The 26577-nt window shown below is 37.7% G+C and overlaps 1 protein-coding gene across 4 annotated transcripts in view; it reads right to left on the minus strand.

The window, feature by feature from the left end:
• The window catches only part of LOC150084345 (cell adhesion molecule Dscam1-like), a 229453-nt gene that overhangs the window by 79021 nt on the left and 123855 nt on the right, over window positions 1-26577 (minus strand). For all 4 annotated transcript variants that reach the window (XM_090375981.1, XM_090375980.1, XM_090375984.1 and 1 more), the window contains 2 exons: window positions 24721-24868; window positions 5600-5748 (listed from right to left, as the gene is read on the minus strand). In XM_090375981.1, the coding sequence (XP_090232107.1) occupies window positions 5600-5748; window positions 24721-24868 (297 nt within the window). The remainder of the gene's footprint in view (window positions 1-5599; window positions 5749-24720; window positions 24869-26577) is intronic.

A 26577-nucleotide genomic window follows, 5' to 3' on the forward strand; every position in this document is an offset into this window, starting at 1 on the left:
GGGTTAAAAATTGATACTTGGGATAACTAATGCAAATTTAGTGAAAAGCAGTATTTGACTTTGAAATGTAAGCTGGCATGACTGCACTTAATAAGCATCAAATCCAGTGACCCACCAGTTGGTCACCCTGCTAGATTAGCTGTCACTGATGTATGGGCAATGTGACTTACTGGTATTCATACACATTTGATGTTTTTTCATACTTGATGTTGTCCCTATCACAATCAGTTCTCTGGCAATACTCAGAAAGTAAAATAATGTAAGATATGTTCCTTCTGTCACCCAGTCAAACCCACTGGTGGATCACTCATCCTGACAAACTGACACTGACCACTGTTTCTACTCATTTTTTTTGTGCTGTAATTGAATGTGATTTTTTTTTTTTATCTGTTATTCAAAAGCACATACTGTTATAAATATTTCACGTTGCTGTTTTAGTTGGAAGAAACTGTTCAGGCTATTTTCAAAACAATAAATAAAAAATAATAATCTCTCCCTGTTCATTCTGGACATAGACCAGTTGAGAAGAAAAGAATCATCCCTTTTAAAGAAAAATGAAAATAATCATTCCTATATAATAAAATAAAAATCATTATTTCTATCAAATGTAGTTGATATAACAAGTGAAGAAGCATATTATGCATTTTCCAATCATATTTGTAAACTTGTAAAAACAAATTGTGGTTACCATAGTTGTTTTTTAAGTCAGGAAATGTAATAGCAACTTGCAGTATTAAGTTATCACTTTAGAAAGAAAACTATGGTGTTCTTACAATATATTATCACACATAATTGATGCATGAAGTGCAGAAGGGAAATATTTCAGTCATAGTCACACAAATTTCTACCCTTATATGCATCTGGTAGCACACTCAGTTGTCTCTGACAAGTGGTTACTGAACAAGGCACACTAGTTTTACAAAAGAAAATTAAAATATTCTTCCTCTTGCACTTCTACATAGACAACTGATCTGTAAGGTTGGGAGTGTGATGAAACAACTTCCTTCAGACACCAAATAAAGTGAATACACCTTAGTACTTCAAAACAACTTCTTCCTTCAGACACTGAATAAAGTAAACCAAAAAAAAAATATATCTTAGTACTTCATGACCTACTGGTGGGGCACCCCTCCTAATAAGTAGTTACTGAACAAGACACAGTTTTGTAATGAAAAAATAAAATATTTTCCTTCTATGCTTCTTACATAAATTACAACTTGTTTGTAAGGTTGGAATGCAATGCAACAACTTTTTTTTCTAATATGCTATGTGAAAGATACATGTGATTAAGCAGCATTGCTAAACAGATAAGTGAGGTACACTAACTCACATAATTTTTGCTAATCAACTAAGTTTATTGAACCCTAAAGCAAAATAAACTGCCCAGGGCAAGGCCCTAAACCCAATCATCCAAGTCTAAATACAGATAGTCAACGTTTTGGAATCACTTAGTGCAGTTGTACTAAAGAGACAACTGTAACAATAAGACCGAGATAAAGTTATTTTCTCTGTTAGTAAAATCTCTCTGTTAGTAAATTCATAACAAATTCAGAAGGCAAGGATAAGTTAATGTTTGGTAAATTAATATTTGGTATTTTTATGACAAATTCAGAAATTAAGCATTAATATCAAGATATTTAATTGAAACATTAACTTTCTTAATTTATGTCATAAAAATTTAACCAAATATTAAACTTACCTTTAATTTTAACAAATATTAACTTATTCTTGCTTTCTGAATTTATGTCACAATTTTATCAAACATTAACTTAACTTTATATCAGTCAGGCAACTCACTGTGAAGATATTCACAATATGCCACAATGAAAACTATGCCATTTCACCAACTTCAGTAATTTGCTATATACAGAACTGATGCATTGCCCTAACTTGTATGCCTAGTGAATTCTGTGGTTTGAGACTTTAGCCCTAAATTTTATTTTAGTCTTTATATCAGTCTTATTGTTACAGCTGTCTTGAAAACTGTACCCAAAGTTATTCTGAAACACTGACTATCTGTACTCAGGCTTGACTGATTTTGTGTAGTGTTACATAGGTACATTTTATTTCACTTTAAGGTTCAATAAACTTATTTAATTAGCCAAAAATTACATGATTAGTGTGCTATGTTTACCTATTTAGTGAAACATTTTTTCTTCAGCCACCAGTAAAGCAAACAAAAAAAATATCTACATCTTAGCACTTATCAACCCACCAGTGTGTATTATCGTCACATTTGGCTAAGTTGTTCAAAAGCTGTGCTAATTTACATTTCTAGCATCACTAGCAGGAGTCTTTTTGCGATAGTCCAGTCTGTGCATTGACATTTATTCATGATCATGAAGTGGGTTAATTTTCCAAATTATACAGAACTGTAAACAGCACCAGAGTTACTTTAATTAGTGTTCCTTGCAGTAGGATTTTTTAAATAGTGTTTCTTGCAATGGCATTTTGTAATTTGGAATAATTTTGCTATGATTACTGTTATTTTTGATTTAATATAATAATTATAAGCAGATCTAAAGTCAAGAAAAATAGCATGAGTTAAGCAAAAAGTTTTTCTTGGGGAATACAATCCCCTGGAATAATACCCATGGATGAGCTGTCGCTAACAGGTTTCAATAGTGCCAAAGAAACAGAGGAAGAGTTGAATAAATGTAATAAATGCAAATTATTGAGCCATTGCAGCTCTTTTTATATAGTAATAAATGCAAGAATGAAAATATAAAATTTAGTATCCTAACAGATGAAACTGAACTTTTAAGAAAATGAGCTAATGATCTAAAAAAAAAAAAAGTTATGGGGAGCTTCTGGATATCAGGAGTCTGGATTAGTGCTGAAATCTTATGTTAAAGAGAGGATCGCATATGAGAAAATTACTAACTGACTGAAATTGCAAAATATGAGGAGGCATATTTGGCAACTCTTTCATTAAAGAAATAGATAACGTTTTGTACAAAAAGGTCTGATGGAACAGAACCAGGGTATGTTTGCCCTCGATACACAAACTCAATAACGATACAAGACATCACAGAACCTCTAAATTAGAAAAATGGCACTATTATCATATTCTAGAGCTAATGATTGTAGAGTCAGATAAATTAAGAAGTCAGTCAAATAAAATAAAAATAATACCAAATTGACTAAAATTTGGAAGAAAAGAAAACTTGTTAGAAAATCCGACACACAAATATAGAAATCTGGCAAGACCAGAAAAGATAGCACGTTTTCAATACCCTTGCAACTGTGATAACATTACCTAATTAATAAATAACCGCCCACATGAAAGACATTACCAAGACAGCAAAATGTGATCACTGCATTATTAAAAAAAAAATGTTTACATTTTCTGTAATTTTAAGAAAGTTTATAAAGAATGGCACAAAATAGTTGTGTTTCATTAGAAATAATGCCAAATTTATGGACAACAAACAGGAAATGGCCACAAAGATGATAACAAATGGACTTTCATGTTCCTCTTTCAACGATCATCTACTGCCTTCAAATTGTGTATATATGTGTGTGTGGGTGGGTGTGTGTGTGTGTGTATGTATACACTGGTGATAGTGGCGCCTCCGTAGCCAGGTGGGAAGGAGCAGCAGTGCATAGCACACGCTTCATGATTAGACCGGGGTTCGAGCCAGTCACCACCAAATACGGAGAATGCGGAAAGGTCAGGGAATGACCACTGCATATTCCCGGAGCAATATGATCTTAGTTGCTAATGATCCTAAAAAAAAACCAAACAACAACAACACTGGTGTTCAAAGAAAGTGCATCACCCCTTAAAATTTTAATTGTCGTCCGAATAACGAAAGTATATGGCAATATTTCTTACAGATTGCATCAGATAAGATTGACACGCATAGGTGATGATGTAATATTGCATCAACTCTTACTTTCAGCTATATAAGCACGCTCTGCAAGAGTTTCCGTCATTCCTTGCTTGTGTCAGAATGGCAAGTTACATGCAGTTGACGCCACAAAGAAAGAGTGCTATTGTGTGTGAGGAAGGATGTTCTTCCAGTCATATTGCTTATAGCGTGTCTTGTAATCAGTCGACAGTAAGTAGATTTCTTTCCAAACTCAAGAATACTGGTTCTACTGATAGGAAAAAAGGAACCGGATGCAAACCAGTCTCTATGCCAAAACAGGACCACATTTTGAAGCGCTTGTTAGCAAGTGCAGTCAGAAAACACCTCTTCGAAAATGGACTTTTCATCCTAAGAAGAAGCCCCCTCCTCACACAAAAAAATGAGAAAGGCCTGATTAATTTGGTGTAAGGAGCATGTCAAATGGACTCCCCAAGCAGTGGAAGTCAGTTATTTTCTCGGATGAGAAGAAATTCAACCTGCATGGCTCTGATGGGAGACAAATGATTCGCCGTAGATGTGGTGAAGAATACCATCCAGATTATGGTGTCTACAGTGAAATTCCCTACCAGCCAAATGATATAGGGGTGCATTTTGTATTGAGTAGGTCACCTGCAGTTTATAAAAGGTTCTGTAAATGCCAATGGATACCTGGCTATATTGGAAGGCAAATTGCTGCCAACCATTAGAGACCATTTCAACCTGCCAAGTAACTGCACCTTTCAGGATGACTCTGCTCCTTGTCATCGGGCAAAAAGTGTAAGTAGGCAATTCTGTGGTTACTTTAGCTTCATTTCTGCATTAGCGGTTCAATAGTAATATGTTTACATTTCTTACAGGTGAAAAAATGGTTGAAAGAACAGTCCATTACAACTCTTAGCTGGCCAGGAAACATCCCGGACCTGAATCCTATAGAGAACTGTTGGCATCGTATGGAATCTGCAGTTGCCAGAAAGAAACCAAAGACCCTTTGTGAACTTCAGAAAGCCATAATTTGTGTTTGGAACCAAGAACTATCAGTTGATTATCTTCAGAAATTGATCTTGTCAATGGTGTGCTGCTATCATCAGGGCCAGAGGAGGTTCAACTTAATTTGCAACTGGTGAACTTTTCATTTTGTTTACCAGTTAAAATGACAAACTAAAGCAAATTGAGGGCTTCTGATAACATTTCAGCCATGATTGTCGTGTTTACCAAAACTGTTGTATAAAGGTTGCAAATGCTCATTTTAGAATATTTTGAGAGCACCTGTCAAATATTATTTAGCTTTGCCTTAACTATTAATAAATATCTTTTGTTTATATTTCTATTTGTGATGCTAGTCATTAATGTAACATACCATCACGAAAAGGGAATGGAAATGTGAAATTCCTAGGTGACGCACTTTCTTTGAACACCATTGCATATATATATATATATTTTTTTTTTTTTTTTTTTTTTTGCAACGATTTTTTTAAAAAATAGGTAGATTCTTCATTACAGTGAATATTAATTAATAATTCATGTAAAAAATTGCAGTAGTGTCTATCTTTGTAGAGTAAATTAGATTTAGATATATTTTAGTTCTGCAAATTAATAAATTTTGGTGAATTCCTTAGAACACTGCAACATCAGTTAAAAACCTGTCACTTTTTAAAAAAAATTAACTAAAAAACAACTAAAAGCAACAAATTAGAGGACTATAGTAAATAATCTGTACATCAAATCAAAACTCAGAACACACTTACCAAGAACAACTAACTTTACTTTTCCTTCATCCTCTCCAAATTGATTCTGAACATGGCATGCATATACACCAACATCTACCTGCTGGCTATCATGCAATAAGAGTTCAGACTTTACACCATTGTCAGTAGTGTCACGAACAACCTCAAATCTGCAATGAGTAATTATCTGAAGTACCTGAATTATTTTCAATAATCTAAATTTCAATTCTTATAAATAGGTTTAAGATGATGGATTGATAACAAAATAGCAAAACTGCAAAAACCACATACTAAAACTTTTGTAAAATTGTCTGTTAGCTAAAAGGAAAGTCTACTCACATATTTTGCATTCTGAAAATAAAATTATTCTAAGACAGAATGTTTAAATCAGAAGAGTAATTATTTCCTTTATTTTTTTAATCTTACTTAAAACTATTATCCAAAAACAGAACATTTTTTAGAGCAAAAAAACTTGATCTGCAAGTACTATAAGATAATGAATTAGTTCTCCCAATACAATTATATTCAACCCCACAGCAATGGTGATTCCAGTTATAACAAAGCTGATGGCCTAGAACCTGACAGGTTACCAACTCTGTTTTTAATTTCTGGGAAATGTTTTTTTAGCTTTTTGAATTATGCTTACAGTTTCTAATAATATGACATTTTTTCTTAATGATTGCAATACTTATTGTGAGCAAATTTTCAGTTTATAATAAAAAAAAATCAAGTATTTAAAATATGATGTGTTTTTCACAGAATTTTTATTTTATATTTTATCTTACTTTAAAAAACACAAAAAGTTATTAATTCTCATGAAAATTAAAGACAGCATTACAGACATAAAACAAAGATGAAACTACTGGTCTCTCACTTTTCAGTTTTAAAATACCATTAAAGATGCAAAAATTTTAAAAGTGTGCATGCAATTATACTGAGCTGGCTTTGCATTGGTAACACCTACCTAATACCTCATGAGGCCACCTTTTGCCTGTAATACACATATTGGCATGAACTCCACAAATTATTGCAGGGTGTCTTGTGGTAGTACTACCCATGTGCTGCACAATCTGTCCAATAATGCCTGCACATTGTCAGGTGGAAGGTTATACATAGCATTGAATGCCCTTTATCAGACAGTCCCAAACATGCTCAATTGGGTTTAGATCAGGTGAGTTGGATGGCTATGGGAGGATGGAGAATTCATTATCATGTTCCTGGAATCAGTTAGTAACCTGCAAACCTGCTAAAGCATGCTACACTGTCTTGATGAACATCGAACAGTTGTCTGAATACACTGTCATCATAAAGAAGAACACTTGGTTGACAACAGTAGAAATGTAGGCATTCTCATCTAGCCATTCATTAATGGTTCAATAGGAACACATACATGTTCAGAGTACCCAGTACATGCCAGGAAAATAGTCCTCATTATAATTATAACTATATAAACTATAAAAACATATAAAAATAATATATAAAATAAAATAAAAAAAAATAATACAGAAATACAAAAACATATAAAACTATATAAACTATAAATAAACTTTAAACTATATAGCTATATTAACTATAACTGTAACATTATAACTATATAATAACCACTACTTCCAGCCTACCAAACACCAACAGTGCATCCAAGTGCCATGACCTCATGTTGTTTCGACAAATGCAGATATGCCCATCAGTGCGATAGCACTGGAAATTGGATTCATCAGATCAGGTGACAGATTTCCACATCTCAGTAATCCAGTCTTGGTGCTGACGTGCCCATGCAAAGCACAGTTAGCATTAGCATTAGCATTAGCATTAGTAGAGGCATATGATGCAAGAAAGCAAGCTTATTCAGCATCAGCCAAAAAAAAAAAAAAAAAAACCCTCTCCCATTTCACCCCTCCGTTCGTTCGAAATACCTGTCCAGTTGAGCTTTAAATTTGTTTAGGCTATCAACTTCAACAACAAGTGATGGAAGTCGGTTCCACCAACCAACCACCCGCTGGCCAAAGGCAAATTTCCGCACATCTATCCGACATCCGTCCTTCCTCAATTTGAATTTATGCCCTCTGAGGTGATTATTCTGAGAAAGATGAAGAATCCCATTGGCATTGAGCATGCTCAAACCATTCAAAGCCTTATACACCTCTATCAGATCACCTCGCCGGTGCCTAGTCTCCAGACTCTGTAATTTGCAAAACTTAAGCCTTTCTTCGTAAGAGCAACCCTTTGTTCCATTTACTAATCTTGTTGCCCTTCTCTGTACCCGTTCCAGCAGCTCTACATCCTTCTTGAAATGAGGCCTCCAGACCTGTATACAGTACTCAAGATGTGGCCTAACCATTGCCTTATACAAGGGAATAATCACCTCCTTATCCCTGCTAGAAAAATTCCTGTATATCATTGACAAGACACCATGAGCTACTCTTGCAGCTCGTCTGCACTGCTCAGAGAACTTCATATCTGCCTGCACAATTACCCCCAGGTCCTTTTCATTCTCCACCACTGTCAGTGTAGTACCGCAGAGTTGATACATTGCTCTGGGGTTACTGTTACCCATATGTAGTACTTTACATTTGTCAATGTTAAACTTCATTTGCCACCTCTCAGCCCATCTGTTCAACCTTTCCAGATCCTGTTGCAGCAGCATAGCGTCAGTAGTGTCCTTAACGACCCTGCCAACCTTTGTATCATCTGCAAACTTAGACATTAAACTTGATATCCCATCATCAATATCATTCATAAACACCGAAAACAACAATGGACCCAACACTGAACCTTGAGGAACTCCACTAATAACATTAGTCCACGTTGAGCAGTGTCCATTGATTACCACTCTCTGTCTTCTGCCACTCAACCATCCCCTTATCCATAGCAGCAATTTGCCTCCAATGCCACACTGCTCCAATTTGTGCAGCAGTCTTCCATGTGCAACAGTATCAAAAGCCTTTCTAAGATCCAAATATATAATATCAAAGTTATTCCCTGCATCCAGTTCTTTTGTGACTACATCATAGTATCCAATCAAATTGGTCAGGCAAGACCTGCCCTTAACAAAACCATGCTGCGTCTGAGCGTAGCCAGGTGGGAAGGAGCAGCAGTGCACAGCACACGCTTCTTGATTAGACCGGGGTTCGAGCCCGTCACCACCAAATATGGAGGATGCGGAAAGGTCAGGGAATGACCACCGCATATCCCGGAGCAATATGGCCTTAGTTGCTAATGCTCCTAAAAACCAAACAACAACAAACAACAAGCTGCGTCTGAGCTATAACTGAATTCTTGTCTAGATGATCCTGCAGTGCTTCTTAACCAGTGCCTCCATTAATTTACCTGGAACAGAAGTTAAACTAACAGGTCTATAATTACTTGTGTCAGCCTTTGATCCTCCTTTGTGAATTGGGGTTTCTTGTGTCTCACAGTGAGCATGGATACCTGTAATGGCTGTCAACTGCCATACCCTATACAAGCTCATGTCTGGCACATAATCCATGTGGATATTGGTCTTTAATTCCTAATTCCTACTGTGTTGGGTAATTAGTATTAGTATCAGTAGTGGCAAATAATGCAAGAAAGCAAGCTTATACAGCATCAGAAAAAAAAACTTTCCCATTATACCTATCCATCTTAAAAAGCTCAATCAGATCACCTTGCAGGTGGCTAATCTCCAGATGCTGCAATTTGCAGAACTGAAGCGTTTCTTGGCAAGAGCATACCTTTGTTGCCCTTCCCTGTACCCACACCAGCAGCTCTACATCCTTCCTAAAATGGGGCCTCCAGACCTGTATGCAGAACTCACGATGTGCCCTGCCATCCTTATACAATGGGATAAACACTTCCTTATCCCTGCTAACAAATTTCCTTAACATCTTAACAGATGTTAAGCTAACAGATCTGTAATTACTAGTGTCACCTTCTGATCATCCTTTGTGAAATGGGAATACATTTTGGGCTATTTCTCCACACCACAGGAATCTCCACTGAATCCAAGCCTTAATGTATTTCCCATGTGCCTTTTTTATGTTTAGTTTCAACAATTTCTCTTCCCTTTCTTTCAGTTATCACAAAATCATTTAGCTCCCCATTAGAGTTTGATATACTTCTGTCATCTCCTTCCCTAAATAAAAAGCAGTGAATTAGGGCTGAATTTGAAAGTGTCTGCAATTCTGCCCAGACAAGATAGGAGGGAGTATATGTTGAGAGCCTTGTCGATCAAATTGGCCCTGGAAAGATTGTGCAAAGCTCAAAGGGTAGAATTTTTTTCAGCCTGGTCTGTACTTGTTAACAGGAGAGACTTCTTCTACACGGTTGGGATACACTTAAATAGAAAGGGTGCAAGAATATTTGCTGATGCTATCGAGGCAGTGTTAGGTGGGTCAGAAAACTTCTAGCTTGGGGGGATACAAGGACATACACTGCTTCTACTGGAATAAGCAGAAGCCTGGAAAATAAGATGCAGGGTATTTCAGACTACTGGGAGCCATTGCGGTACAAGTAAACACATGGGTTGTGTTAGAGTAGCTAAGAATAGGAACAGGTGCATGTATACTTGCATGTACACCAATGCTAGGAGTTTGGTAAATAAATTTGATGAATTTGAGGTATTGCTCAAAACATCAAAGGCAGATATTGTTGGGATATCAGAGACGTGGTGTCACACAGATATAAGGAATGCAGAACTGGAATTTGGAGAGTACAATGTGTGCAGAAAGGATAGACAGAATACGAACTGAGGAGGGGTTATGCTATTAGTTAAGAAACACATAAAATCCAAGGAAGTGAAGCCAGTCGACATCGCTGGACAGTGCAGTGTCGAGTCTGTTTGGTGTGACATAAGCATTGGGAGAACAAAATTGAGAGTAGGAGTGTGCTATAGGCCTAATGACTCTGATGAGTATAATAAGAAACTGTACAGGGAAATAGAGTGGGCCAGTAAATCAGAGTCTTATAATGGGAGATTTTAATTTCCCAGATATTGACTGGAATTTGTGGGTTGGTCACTCACACACTAGCAAGGCTTTTGTGGATTTATTGGACGATTGTTTTCTACATCAGCATGTTTGGGAGGCAACTAGAGGGAGTAATACTCTTGATCTGATTATCAGTAGTGATTCTTCATGCATTAAGAATCTGCAGAAAAAGGAACCACTAGGTGGCAGTGATCACAGTGTGCTGAAGTGGGATTTACTCAAAGAGCTAAATACCATCAGGGGTAAAGGGAATGGTTTTTGCTTTCGTAGGCGCCTCCGTAGCCAGGTGGGAAGGAGCAGAAGTGCGTAGCACACGCTTCTTGATTAGACCGGGGTTCGAGCCCGTCACCACCAAATACGGAGGATGCGGAAAGGTCAGGAATGACCACCGCATATTCACGGAGCAATATGGCCTTAGTTGCTAATGCTCCTAAAAACCAAATAACAAACAAACAAACAAACTTTTGCTTTTGTAAAGGCGAATACGATGGTCTGAGACAGTATTTAAATTCTATACAGTGGGACCAACTGATGATGTTACCAACAGCAAATTCAAAATGGGAAGCATTCAAAGAACTTATCTTGGAAGCTACTAGGCTTTACATACCAACTAAGAAATATTGTTCAAGGTTTAGACCTAAATGGATGTCAGATGAACTAATGAGACATATGGCAGAGAAGAAAAATGCATGGGATACATATAAATTAATGGGTGACATGGAAGCCTATGATAGATATAAGCTGGTCTGTAACCAAGTCACAAAAGAGATTAGGCAGGCAAAGGCAGATTATGGGAAATCCTTCGCAAAGGATGCAAAGACAAACAGAAAAGAGTTCTTTACCTATGTAAACTCTAGAAAGAAAGACATGAATCAGATTGGTCCACTGGATATTGATGGTTCAACAGTTGAGGATCCTGCTCAGGTGGCAAACAAACTAAACGAGTATTTTGCATCTACATTCACACATGAGGAGTTATTCAGGAAGAGGAATGCCAGAGGTGAAGTAAACTCTGGCAGTGAGCTAGATGATTTTGTAATAACTGAGAGGAAATTGTTGAGGATAAACATAGAAAAGGCACCCGGGGTGGATGGGATCTATCCAGTTATATTAAAGGAGGCAGCAAAGGAAGTAAGCAAACCCTTAGCCATAATTATGAGAGCTTCTTTGGACTCAGAGGAGGTACCCATAGACTGGAGATGTGCAAATGTGACCCCAATTCACAAAGGAGGATCAAAGGCTGACACAAGTAATTATAGACAAGTAATTATAGTTTAACTTCTGTTCCAGGAAAATTAATGGAGGCACTGGTTAAAGAAGCACTGCAGGATTATCTAGACAAGACTTCAGTTATAGCTCGGACACAGCATGGTTTTGTTAAGGGAAAGTCTTGCCTGACCAATTTGATTGGATACTATGATGCAGTCACAAAAGAACTGGATGCACGGAATAACTTTGATATTATATATTTGGATCTTAGAAAGGCTTTTGATACTGTTTCACATGGAAGACTGCTGCACAAATTGGAGCAGTGTGCATTGGAGGCAAATTGCTGCTATGGATAAAGGGATGGTTGAGGGGGAGAAGACAGAGTGGTAATCAATGGACACTGCTCATCGTGGAGTCCCTCAGGGTTCAGTGTTGGGTCCATTGTTGTTTTCTGTATTTATAAATGATATTGATGGTGGTCATCATCATCATCCATTTTCAATCCACTGCAGGATGAAGGCCTCTCCAGCAACTTTCCTGTTCCTTCTGTTTTGAGCACTGGCCATCCATTTACTACCCACAAACTTATGAATTTCATCTATCCATCTCCGCCTTTGTCTTCCAGGTTTTCTTCTAGCTCCTCTTGGGTACCATTCTGTTATTTTCTTAGTCCATCTGTCATCATGTCTTCGAGCTATGTATCCTGCCCAAGACCATTTTAGTTCTTTAGTTTTGATAAGAATGTCCTTTACTTGAGTTTGCTGCCTAATCCATGTGTTTCTCTTCTTATCTAACAGTCTGATTCCCAATATAATTTGTTCCATTCTTCGCTGTGTAGTTCTCAGCTTCTCTTCCATTCTTTTGGTGAGTGCCCAAGCTTCACTTCCATAAGCCATGGTGGGGAGTATACTTTGGTTCATTATTTTACGTTTCAGACAAACTGGAATATTGCTCTTCAGTATGTGACTATATTTCCTGAATGCAATCCATCCAAAATTTATTCTTCTCTTGACTTCCAGCCATTTATCATTATTACAGCTAATAAATTGTCCCAGATAAGTATATGACTCCGCCTTTTCAATTACTGCTCCTTCAATCATTATTTCCCTTTCTGTGGCATACTTGTTCATCATTACTTTTGTTTTAGCCATATTCAACTTTAGTCCAAAATCCTTACTAACTGTGAATAACTGATTAAGATTTTCCTCTAATTCTTTGAGATCTTGGCTTACGACCACAATGGCATCTGCAAATCGTAAATGATTTAGGTACTCTCCGTTCACATTGACTCCTTTCTACGACCAATCTAATCTTCTGAAAGCTTCCTCAAGAGCAGCAGTAAACAAGGGATGGAAGTCTGTTCCACCAACCAACTACCTGCTGGCTAAAGGCAAATTTCCACACATCTATCCTACATCTGTCTTTCCTCAATTTGAATTTATGCCCTCTCAGGTGATTATTCTGAGCAAGAGGAAGAATCCCATCGGCACTGAGCATACTCAAACCATTCAAGGCTTTATACAGCAACCCCAGAGCAACGTATCAACTCTGTGGTACTACACTGACAGTGGTAGAGAATGAAAAGGACCTGGGGGTAATTGTGCAGGCAGATATGAAGTTTTCTGAGCAGTGCAGATGGGCTGCAAGAGTAGCTCATGGTGTCTTGTCAATGATATACAGGAATTTTTCTAGCGGGGATAAGGAGGTGATTATTCCCTTGTATAAGGCAATGGTCAGGCCACGCCTTGAGTACTGTATACAGGTCTGGAGGCCTCATTTCAAGAAGGATGTAGAGCTGCTGGAACGAGTACAGAGAAGGACAACAAGATTAGTGAATGGAACAAAGGGTTGTTCTTATGAAGAAAGGCTTAAGTTTTGCAAATTACAGTGTTTGGAGACTAGGCATCGGCGAGGTGATCTGATAGAGGTGTATAAAGCCTTGAATGGTTTGAGTATGCTCAATGCCAATGGGATTCTTCCTCTTGCTCAGAATAATCACCTGAGAGGGCATAAATTCAAATTGAGGAAAGACAGAGGTAGGATAGATGTGTGGAAATTTGCCTTTAGCCAGCGGGTAGTTGGTTGGTGGAACAGATTTCCATCCTTTGTTGTGAAAGTTGATAGCCTAAATAAATTTAAGGCTCAGCTGGACAGGTATTTCAAACAAACAGAGGGGTGAAATCTGAGTGGTTTTTTTTTTTTTTTTTTTTGGCTGATGCTGCATAAGCTTGCTTTCTTCCATCATATGCCTCTACTAGTAGTAGTAGTAGTGGTCTTTGGGGTGGCATGTGATGCAAGAAAGCAAGTGTATGAGCTTGTGCAGCATCAGCCAAAAAAAAAAAAAAAAAAAATCACAACATTCCCTCCAAATGCCTGTCCAGTTCTTCCTTAAATTTAGTTAACCTATCAACTTCCACAACGACAGATGGAAGTTTGTTTCAGCAATTAACCACCCACTGGCTAAAGGCAAATTTCCGCACATCTATTCTACATCTGTCTTTTCTTAATTTGGATTTATGCCCCCTTAGGTTCGTAATCTGAACAAGTGGAAGGATCCCATCAGAATTTAGCGTGCTCAACCCATTCAAGGCCTTATACACCTCAATCAGATCACTGCACAGGTGCCTAGTCTCCAGCCACTGCAATTTGCAGAACTTAAGCCTCACTTGGTAAGAGGTTCCCTTCATTCCCCTCACCAATCTTGTTGCCCTTCTCTGTACACACTCAAGCAAATCTACATCCTTCCTAAAATGAGAGGCGCCTCCGTAGCCAGGTGGGAAGGAGCAGCAGTGGTAGTACACGCTTCTTGATTAGCCCGGGGTTCGAGCCCGTCACCACCAAATACGGAGGATGCGGAAAGGTCAGTTATTGACCACCGCATATCCCGGAGCAATATGGCCTTAGTTGCTAATGCTCCTGAAAACCAAATAACAACAATAACAACAACCTAAAATGAGGCCTCCAGACCTGTACACAGTACTCAAGGCCTGGCCTGAGCACTGCCTTATACACAGGGACAATCACCTCCTTTTCCCTGCTAGCAAAATTCCTATATATCATTAACAAAAACCCCATGACCTGCCCTGGCAGCCTGTCTGCATTGCTCAGAAAACTTCATATCTGACTGCTCAATTACTCTCAGGTCTTTTTCATTTTCTACCACCTTAAGTGTAGTACCACACAGTTGGTACGTTCCTCTGGGGTTACTTCTACTCATATGCAGTACTTTGCATTTGTCAAGTTTAAACTTCAGTTGCCACTTCTTATCCGATCTCCGAAATTTTCTAGATCCTGTTGCAGTAGCACACTGCCATTACTGTCATTAACAACCCTGCCAACCTTTATCATCTGCAAACTTCGACACTAAGCCTGATTTCCTTCATCAATATCATTGATAAATATACAAAACAACAGTGGACCCAACACCGAACCCTGTGGGACTCCACTAATAACATTAGTCCACGAAGAACAGCACCCACTGATTACCACCCTCTGTCTTCTCCCACTCAACCATCCTTTTATCCATTGTAGCAACTTACCCTTAATATCGGCGCCTCCGTAGCCAGGTGGGAAGGAGCAGCAGTGCGTAACACACGCTTCTTGATTAGACCGGGGTTCGAGCCCGTCACCACCAAATACGGAGGATGCGGAAAGGTCAAGGAATGACCACCGCATATCCCGGAGCAATATGGCCTTAGTTGCTAATGCTCCTAAAAACCAAAAAACAACAAACAACAACAACCCTTAATATCATTCTGCTCCAATTTGTACAGTAGTCTTCCATGCGCAACAGTGTCAAAAGCTTTCCTGAAATCCAAATATATGATATCAAAATTATTTTTTGCATCCAGTTCCTTTGGAACCACATCATAATATCCTATCAAATTTGTCAGACAAGACTTTCCCTTAACAAACCCATGCTGCGTCTGAATTATTGCTGCAGTCTTGTCTAAAAGATCCTGCAATGCATCTTTAACAAGTGACTCCATTATTTTACCTGGAACAGAAGTTAAACTAACTGGTCTGTAATTACTTGTTTTTTTTATTTATTTATTTATTTATTTGGTAGTTATTGGCACATCGGCTTCTGTGGCCATAATGCAACTCCCAAGGTTTTTGCAGTACTTTGATCCAAGCCCGAGGCAGGATTTGAACCCGCGACCTTTGGGTTGCTAGGCAGGCACTTTACCCACCCGGCTAGCCCGGTCAGCTGTAATTACTCGTGTCACCCTTCGATCCCCCTTTGTGAATCGGGGATACATTTGCACATCTCCAGTCCGTGGGTACCTCCCCTGATTCCAAGGATGCTCTCATAATTATGGCTAAGGGTTTGCTTAGTTGCTCTGCCACCTCCTTTAATATAACTGATTAGATCCCATCCACCCGAGGTGCCTTTCTTATGTTTAACTTCAACAATTTCTCCTCCACTTTGCTCTCAGTTATTACAAAATCATTAAGCATACTTCTACAATTTGATAACCTTCTGCAATTTTCAAACCTTAATAACTCCTCACGTGTGAATGTAGATGCAAAATACTCATTCAGTTTGTTTGCTATCTGAGCAGGATCATCAACAGTCAAACCATCAATATCAAGTGGACCAATCAGATTCATCCCCTTCCTTTTAGAGTTTATATAAGTAAAGAAATCCTTGCTGTTTTTCTTAGCATCCTTTGCCAAAGATTTCTCGTAATCTGCCTTCGCCTGCCTAACCTCCTTTGTGACCTGATTACAGACTAGCTTATATCTGCCATAGACTTCTGAGTCGCATTATCAAGTGACTCAGAAGCCTATATGACTCATTAGCATTAGCACTAATGCTAATTCCTCATGTGAATGTTGATACAAAATACCTATTCAATTCGGCAGAAACCTAAACAGGGTCATCGCCACTTAAACCTTTGACAAGAAGTGATTAAATGTGATTAAACCTTTCCTTCTAATGTTAATATAAGCAAAGAAGTACTTGCTGCTGTTCTTTGCCAGAGACTTCTTGTAATCTGCCTTAGGTTACCCAGCGTCCTGTGTGACATCATTACCGACCAGTTTATATCTACCATAAACTTCGATATCACCTGATAAGTTATATACATCCCACACATTTTTCTTCTCTGTCACAAGTAAACATTCTGCTGTAGGCAGTTGAAGAGAGCAGAGAGAGAGAGAGATTTGTTTTAAGATTGGTGTAGCAGCTTAACTGAAGGGGACTAACATGAGATGTCTTGTAGACAAAATTTTTACAATTTTTAACTTTAATTTCTGCAATTTTTTAATATTATTTCAATAATTTTATATATTGTATTGCAATAATTTTGTGAAATTAATTTCTACAATAATCTGTTAATTCAATCCTAAATTTTTCTAAAGTAATTCTACTAAGTTATATTCTTTCTGGTACCTCAGTAGCTTAATTTTAAATTCACTAGTGGATAAAGTTTTGGTAACAGTTTAATTTCTGTAATACTTTGTTAATTTAAATTCTGCAATACTTTGTTAATTTAAATTCTGTAATATATTGTATATTTAAATTTTGTAATTTTTCTTAGGTTCAAATTTTACCTAAATAATGGTTGTTACAAGAATTACTTTCAATATAAAGTCCAAGGACAACATGATCCAGATGGAAATGCCTGTGGGAATTTCTGCTGTGAATCATCAGTTCATCACTTGTATAACCTGTGGCATGTATTCAAAGGTTGGTTTAGTAGACAAACTATGCTCAACCGATATTCTTTTCTCTGCACCTGATGTAAGGAGTTACCGATCTCAAATTAAAACTTGGTGCATTAAAAGAAGAATTTGAGTCACTGAAGAAATGCCCTAGAAACAAATATAACCAGGAGCTCATCAGTGATTCAAGTATCTCACGGCCCACAAAGTAATGCACTCCTCAATTCAGATTCCAGAACAGAATAGTGAAGGAGATTTTGTTTTATTGGGAGACTTTATTGTCAGGAAGATGGGTAACATTTTTTTGTAATAAAAATAGGTGGACCACAGCCGGGATTTGAAATCATCAATTGTGGACCAGAGCCAGGATTTGTCAGGAGCCACAATTGATGATGTTGCCAACAGACTGTCACATTTTTAGGGGGGATAAAGAGCATTATTATTCTTGTGGGGACTAATGCTATTAAATGAACACAACCTGACCATTTGTTAGATAAACATAAGACTATCCTGAAAAAATGCCATGAGCTAGATCAGAATGTTTATGTGTCAGAAATTCTGCCCAGACATAGTAGTAGTAGTAGTAGTAGTAGTAGTAGTAGTAGTAGCATGTGATGCAAGAAAGCAAATGTATGAGCTTATGCAGCATCAGCCAAAAAAAAAAAAAAAAAAAAAAAATCACACCATTCCCTCCAAATGCCTGTCCAGTTAGCCAGCGGGTGGTTAATTGCTGGAACAAACTTCCATCTGTCGTTGTGGAATTCAACCTATCAACTTCCACAACGACAGATGGAAGTTTGTTCCAGCAATTAACCACCCGCTGGCTAAAGGCAAATTTCCGCACATCTATTCTACATCTGTCTTTTCTTAATTTGAATTTATGCCCCCTTAGGTTCATAATCTGAACAAGTGGAAGGATCCCATCAGAATTCAGCGTGCTCAATCCATTCAAGGCCTTATATACCTCAATCAGATCACCGCGCAGGTGCCTAGTCTCCAGCCACTGCAATTTGTAGAACTTAAGCCTCTCTTGGTAAGAGGATCCCTTCATTCCCCTCACCAATCTTGTTGCCCTTCTCTGTACCCGCTCAAGTAAATCTACATCCTTCCTAAAATGAGGTCTCCAGACCTGTACGCAGTACTCAAGGCGTGGCCTGACCATTGCCTTATACAGAGGGATAATCACCTCCTTTTCCCTGCTAGCAAAATTCCTATATATCATTGACAAAACCCCATGACCTGCCCTGGCAGCCTGTCTGCATTGCTCAGAGAACTTCATATCTGAATGCACAATTACTCCCAGGTCTTTTTCATTTTCTACCACCTTAAGTGTAGTACCACACAGTTGGTACGTTTCTCTGGGGTTATTTCTACCCATATGCAGTACTTTGCATTTGTCAAGGTTAAACTTCAGTTGCCACTTCTTAGCCCATCTGCCCAAATTATCTAGATCCTGTTGCAGTACCACACTGCCATTACTGTCATTAACAACCCTGCCAACCTTTGTATCATCTGCAAACTTCGACATTAAGCCTGATATACCTTCATCAATATCATTGATAAATATACAAAACAACAGTGGACCTAACACCGAACCCTGTGGGACTCCACTAATAACATTAGTCCAAGAAGAGCAGCACCCATTGATTACCACCCTCTGTCTTCTCGCACTTAACCATCTTTTTATCCATTGTAGCAACTTACCCTTAATACCATTCTGCTCCAATTTGTACAATAGTCTTCCATGCGCAACAGTGTCAAAAGCTTTCCTGAAATCCAAATATATGATATCTAAATTGTTTTTTGCATCCAGTTCCTTTGTAACCACATCATAATATCCTATCAAATTTGTCAGACAAGACTTTCCCTTAACAAACCCATGCTGTGTCTGAATTATTGCTGCAGTCTTGTCTAGATGATCCTGCAATGCATCTTTAACCAGCGACTCCATTATTTTACCCGGAACAGAAGTTAAACTAACTGGTCTGTAATTACTCGTGTCACCCTTCGATCCCCCTTTGTGAATTGGGGATACATTTGCACATCTCCAGTCCGTGGGAACCTCCCCTGAGTCCAAGGATGCTCTCATAATTATGGCTAAGGGTTTGCTTAGTTGCCTTGCCGCCTCCTTTAATATAACTGGATAGATCCCATCCACCCCAGGTGCTTTTCTTATGTTTAACTTCAACAATTTCTCTTCCACTTTGCTCTCAGTTATTACAAGATCATTAAGCACCCTGCTACAATTTGATAACCTTCTGCCATTTTCAAACCTTAATAATTCCTCACGTGTGAATGTAGATGCAAAATACTCATTCAGTTTGTTTGCTATCTGAGCAGGATCATCAACAGTCGAACCATTGATGTCAAGTGGACCAATCAGATTCATCCCCTTCCTTTTAGAGTTTATATAAGTAAAGAAATCCTTGCTGTTTTTCTTAGCATCTTTTGCCAAGGATTTCTCGTAATCTGCCTTCGCCTGCCGAACCTCCTTTGTGACCTGATTACAGATTAACTTATATCTGCCATAGGCTTCTGAGTCGCCTGATAATTTATATGCATCCCATGCATTTTTCTTCTCTGTTACGAGTCTCATTAGTTCATTTGACAACCATTTAGGCCTAAACCTTGAACAATATTTCTTAATAGGTATGAAACTTTTAGTAGCTTCCACGATTAATTCCTTGAATGCTTCCCACTTAGAATTTACTGTTGGTAACATCGTCAGTTGATCCCACTGTACAGAATTTAAAAACTGTCGGAGACCACTGTACTCGCCTTTACGGAAGCAAAAACCCTTTCTTTTACCCCTGATGGTAATTAAATCTTTAAGTAAATCCCACGTCAGTACACTGTGATCACTGCCACCTAGTGGTTCTTTTATCTGCAAATTCCTAATACATGAATGATCACTGCTGATAACCAGATCAAGAGTATTACTTTCTCTGGTTGCCTCTCGAACATGCTGCTGCAGAAAACAATCATGCAATAAATCCACAAAAGTCTGACTAGTGTGTAAGTGCCCAACCCACAAGTTCCAGTCAATATCTGGGAAGTTAAAATCCCCCATTATAAGACATTCCAATTTACTAGCCCACTCTATTTCTCTGTACAATTGTTCATTGTACTCATTCGAGTCATTAGGCCTATAACACACTCCTACTCTAATTTTTGCTTTCGCAGTGCTTATGTCACACCAAACTGACTCAACAGTGCACTGTTCATCTATATCAACTGGATGCACTTCTTTTGATTTTATATTTTTCTTTATTAACAGCATAACACCTCCCTTCCTATCCACAGCATAACACCTCCCTTCCTATCCTGTCTATCCTTTCTGTACACATTGTACTCCCCAAATTCCAGTTCGGCATTCCTTATATCTGGGTGACACCACGTCTCTGATATCCCAACAATATCCGCCTTTGATGTCTTGACCAACACTTCAAATTCATCAAATTTATTTACTATACTTCTAGCATTGGTATACATGCAAGTATACATGCACCTATTCCTATTCCCAGCCACTCTAACACATCCCATATACCCACCTGTTTCACGATGACTGCCATCCGTCCCTGAAACCCCCAACACCCCTCGCTCCAGGTCGCTACTTATTCTAATAGAAGTTGTGCAAGAATCACCTTCACCTCTGCCTACGGCTACTGTTAAACTATTAGTCCTTGTATCCCCCCAAGCTATCAGTTTTCCGACCCACCTAACACTGCCTCGATAGCATCAGCAAATATTCTTGCACCCTTTCTACATGATAGGGAATTATATACTGAAAGCTTTGTGGATTAACTTAAGACTTGAGGAACTCTGCAAGGCTTAGAAGAAATTTTTTTTTCAGCATAACCCATACTTGTAGGTAGAAGAAATTTATTTTGTAAAGACAATACATGGTATTCATTTGAACAAAGGTGGTGAAAGAGTTTTTGCCAGTATCACTGAGGATACCTTAAGGGTTCAGGGAAACTGCTAGTTAGGTGGAGAAGGGTAATATAGACATGCATTTATCTGATAATATAGGTCAAAATAATGCTTGCACATCAAGAACTCTTGTTTATTGCTGCAATAGCCAATGTTGGCAAGATTTTCTGAGAGTGGCAATGTTTCAAATGAGTGGAAGATAAAACCTAGGAACAAGCCTAAATAACTTCAAAAGGTATGTCAGGGTAGCAAACTATAGAAGAATGCTTATTGTTAACTGTGTTTACAGTAATGTCAGGAGTGCTGTTAACAAAATGGATGAATTCGAACTCCTGGTTAAGACAAAAATGCTGACATAATAGGGCAAACAGAAACATGGTGCCACCCAGAAATAGTGCATAACAAATTCCATTATGGCATGTATAATGTATTTAGGAACTATAAGAAAATCAGAAGGGGTGGTAGGGTTATGCTTCTTACCAAAATCAGCCTAAGCACAAAAAGAGCTTTTGCTGAATCAGAAGTTACTTCTGCCAGCACAGAATATGTGTGGTGTTGATTAAGTGGAAGAAAGGTATAATGAAAGTGGGAGTAATCTGCAGACTAGAAGATTATGAAGAGCATGATGAGTCTTTACATGCATATGGAATGGGTAAGCAAGTATGAATGTCTTATTATGGGTGACTTCAATCTATCCCTAACTGACTAAAATAAGTGGGAGGGAAACTCACCATGAGGTACAAAATTTTTAAATAAACTAGATGATTAAATAATAGATGATTATTATTTTTACCAGCATGGTAGAGTAAATACTAGTGGTAAGAATATTCTTGGCCTCATCATTACTTATGAATCAGATCATATCACAGGGCTTAAAGTACACGAACCATCGGCAGGTAGTGATCATGCAATGGTTAGTTGGAAGATTAAGAAAGTTGTTGCAATAGTTAAAGGCAAAGGTTTTAATTTCTGAAAAGAGGACTGTGGCAGTTTAAGGCACTGCATGGCATGCATTAATTGGATGGACTGCGGAGGGAAGGCGAATACATTAGAATCATGGGATATCTTTAAAGCAAAAATCATGGAAGCCATGAATACATTATTAGTAATTAGTAATTATTATTAGTAATTATTAGTAATAGTAGCCATATAGTGCAAGGAAGCCTGAGGCTTATGCTGCACCAGCTAAAAAAAAAATTCTGAGTTACCCTGAGAGAGAAGAATGATAATGGTAATGACTGCATTCTTGTTAAAAATTCTAGAGAGCGATGGCGGAGGTGGCTGTGGAATAATAATACATCTAGAGCATCGTAAGCATGCTCTATAAAAATACGTTCGGGAGATGCTGACCAAGACACGCGGATAATGGTGTTCATCTTCAGGAAAGTCGTCAACTAGCCTAGCGTGATGTGGTTGGACATTATTGTCCTGTAAGGAAAACTGTTTTCTTACAGGACAATACTGTCCTGTAAGACATTATTTTAATCGTACGGTAAAAATTATATTAAGATAAAACCGTTTCCTGAGTATGGTTTCCAGAATGTCATCTCCATAATGCAAGGCAGCATATTCTGTACAGACACTGCGCTTTATGAAAGCAGAAAGGTCAGTACGTCTATCTAAAGAGATGCTTGCCCAAACTAGCGCTCTCCCTCCCCACCACTAAAAAGGGTTCCCTTTCAGTTATGTTATTGGGAATACAGTGTGTCTGATTCTCACTCAAAAGTGTACACCTCGAATCAATCTGAAGAGCAATCCTGGACACTAGTCGGTAAGCAATATGCTTCCACTGGTCTTGAGACATTGTAAGATGATGCCTATATCAGCTTAGGCGCTCTCCAGCAGATTCTTCTTTCATATAAGGGAAGTTGCACAGAGCCCTTGTGTAACTTCTTCCTTTGTATAGAAGAGGCATAGACAAAAGAATCGAGATGGTGCTGGTAACACGTTCTGTTGGAAAGAGCCGATGCTGCTGGCATCGGCCGTTGCCGAAAAACTAGGTGTACCTTCATCAGGTCGTACGGTACCCAGTAACTCGCTCTTGGAACCCTCTGCAGTCTTTCGCACGACTAACACTGAACCAAATGGCTATATCAGCTTGAGACTGACGGACAAACAAAAAAAAAAAAAAAAAAAAAAAGGACTTTTAACAGATTTCCAGGGAAAATAAGTGATTCCTTTCAGACATTCTTAACACACTGATAACCTCTGACGGGACTGGCTGATTCACCGAAAGCGGAATGAGTTCGCCAGGTCACGTTACTATGCATGTGCTTGTGTGAAATCAGCGCTATATATTTAGTTATTATTTATATAGCGCATTAGCATCTGAGATCATACTGCACTGTCCATATTACAAATATGTAATGTTGTGTTCATTGAATGCTTACTTGGAAAATATGCTTGGAAAATATGTTACAAAGCGTGTTGCTTAATTTTTGGAGGCTATTTGTAAAATATATAATGGCAAGTCAAACGACAGTACGTAACACGTATAGTTGGAAAACCATTACAGTATATTAATTTAGAATACGCTCCAAAAAGCTATAACATTCATCCCTCTGTGTCACTAGTTCATGCTGTATCTGCAATATTTCTGTAACAGCATCCTTGACCTCATCGTACAAATTACAACCTTGAAACTGAATTTCAAGATCGTTCACACCGTAACTTTCAAACACGCCGAGCATAACAAGACTTGTCATGCTTGGTGTGGCTTATCTGGAAGCTAACTGACTGGCTTAATATTCTACCAATGGGCATTAACTGACAGTTACTACAGTAAGAAGTTGTTGTTGTTATCGGATTTTAGGAGCATTAGCGACTAAGGCCATACTGCTCCGTATATACTGTCTGTAAATTGCTTGTATTATGTGGTCGATTTTTGGGAGAAAAAAAAAAACATGTTACTCTCGTCTGAGACCTACTAACTCAGCCATGTTGTGAAAAAAGCCCATAGAAATTCCTCTCGTCGTCGCTGGAACTCGAACCCAGGCCTTTTCCGCCCGGTGTGGGGAGGACGGAGATTCTACTAACTGTGCTGCCCATTCTACTAACTGTACTGCCCATGTGCAGTGTAAGAAGTTATACTGGACAGACATATACATCATTAAGGAAATACAGAACAAGGTGGATGCCGGAATGGATGAATACATAGCTGGGCAGTTTAACAGAGTGGAAAAAACTTCATGGGAAAGTTACAGAGCAACAACTGCAAGTACACTAAAGAACAGATATTGCATCTTGAAACAATATATGCACTTTATTACAAAGAAATAGTAGAGTCCGGTTTTTGTAAATATTGCAAAAATACAAATTGAAATTATAAAAATCTGAATAAAAGACACACGATCAAGGACAGCATACCTTGTACCAAATTGAATAATAATATCATCTTTCTCCTTCTTCCAATTTACCACAAGTGGTTGATCTCCTGTTGCTTCACACATCAGCCTTGCTGTATGACCTCTTCTTACTGTCACAGCTCGAAACCTGTCAGTCAATTGTGGAGGGGCTAAAATAAAGATCCTGTTGTCAACTTTACAATTTGAAATGGAACATCTCATTTTATCATTACTTCTTCACTTTGAATACGTATAATGCAAAATACCAAAAATAACCAACAAGATTTTATTCTTAACAAATATCTGCTGAATATAAAATTGCCATTATACACTAATTAACTGATTGAGACTACACTATTATATCACATGGTAGATTTAAGTAAGTTATTATTGAAATACTACAATTTTGAATGATTGAAACACTGTAATGCCAAACACTTAAACAATTCTGGCTATGCTTCGAGAACTCACTGTTTCCCATTTTCAGGGGCCTGTGAGGTAAGAACATTAGTTTCAGGTCCAAATTCTACAAAGTTTTACAAAATTCTACTAATAATCTAATTACATTAAATAATTAATAAATTAAAGTTATAGATGTTAGCAATGGGGATGCTTGGTTTTAACTTCAGATACTTAGGTTACAGACCAATTCATTATAGACAATTTTATATCATTTGACACTATTATGAGTATTAATTACAATACTCATACTATAATAGTATCCGGAGTTAAAACCAAGCAAATGTAACCCCATTGCTAACTTCTATAACTTTAATTTAATTAATTATTTAACATAATTAAATTATTAATAGAATTTTGTAAAACTTTGTATTGGACCTCAGACCAATGTCCTAACCCCACAGGCCTGAAGACGGTAAACAACGAGTTCCCGAAATGTAACCAGAACAGTTTAAGTGTTTGGCATTGAGGTGTTTCAACTGTTCAAAATTGTAGCATTTCAATAATAAATTACTTAAATCTACCACATGATATAATAATAGTGTAGCCTCAATCAATTAATTATTCTCACAGTGACAAACAATCACATAGACCATCCTTTCCAATTAATTAAAATTGGCATCCATTTTCAATCTAAATTGTTTTATAAAAATAGCCCACTAAAAGTAATATATAACTACTACACAGTATTCTCTGATAACCCCCCCCCCTGGGATATAGAAAATATAGCAGTTATATATTACTTTATTTTATTTTGAAAAAAAAAAAGAATTTACTGAAAATCTTCCTATTACTATATTTTTAAGCAACCATTTTTTCATTGGTTAAAACTTTGTATTGTATTGGTTAAAACTTTGGATAGCAATTGTAAACACACAATTGCTATCCAAAGCAGCAAGGCTAAGAAAAAAAGACAGGAATAAATTACAGTTCAGTTTATAAGTGTGCAAAGAAGGGAAACAAGATTAAGTTGATATATTTTCTAAAATAAGGCATCCAGACCTATATACTGTACATGATGTGTAGTTTCTTATATATTTGTCCCCTTAGTATAAATCCTTAGTTATCTCGGCTAAACTATCCATCACATACATTTTAACAGGACTTAGTTTTCCCAGTACTGCTCATGGGTGTTCAGCTGCCTTGCCAAGGAATTCAAATAATAGTGAACCTTGCAGTCAAAACACACGTAAGAAACAAATGTGCACATAACTGTATCTTCTTTATCAGAATAAAAATAAGACAAGGAGTCCCAATTAGAAAATAAAGTGAAGAACTACATTTCATAAAGATTACTTCCAATACACTTTGAATCTAGTGGTCCTCTATAACTTCAGCACTATCTTGTCTCTCTTTCTCACTGAATTTAATTATAAACATTACCTCCCTTCCAAACAAGTTTTCGAAGGGACTTAAATAT

The sequence above is a fragment of the Mastigoproctus giganteus genome, chromosome 6, assembly GCF_048544385.1.
Source record: "Mastigoproctus giganteus isolate SK-2022 chromosome 6, ASM4854438v1, whole genome shotgun sequence".
NCBI lineage: Eukaryota > Metazoa > Arthropoda > Arachnida > Uropygi > Thelyphonidae > Mastigoproctus > Mastigoproctus giganteus.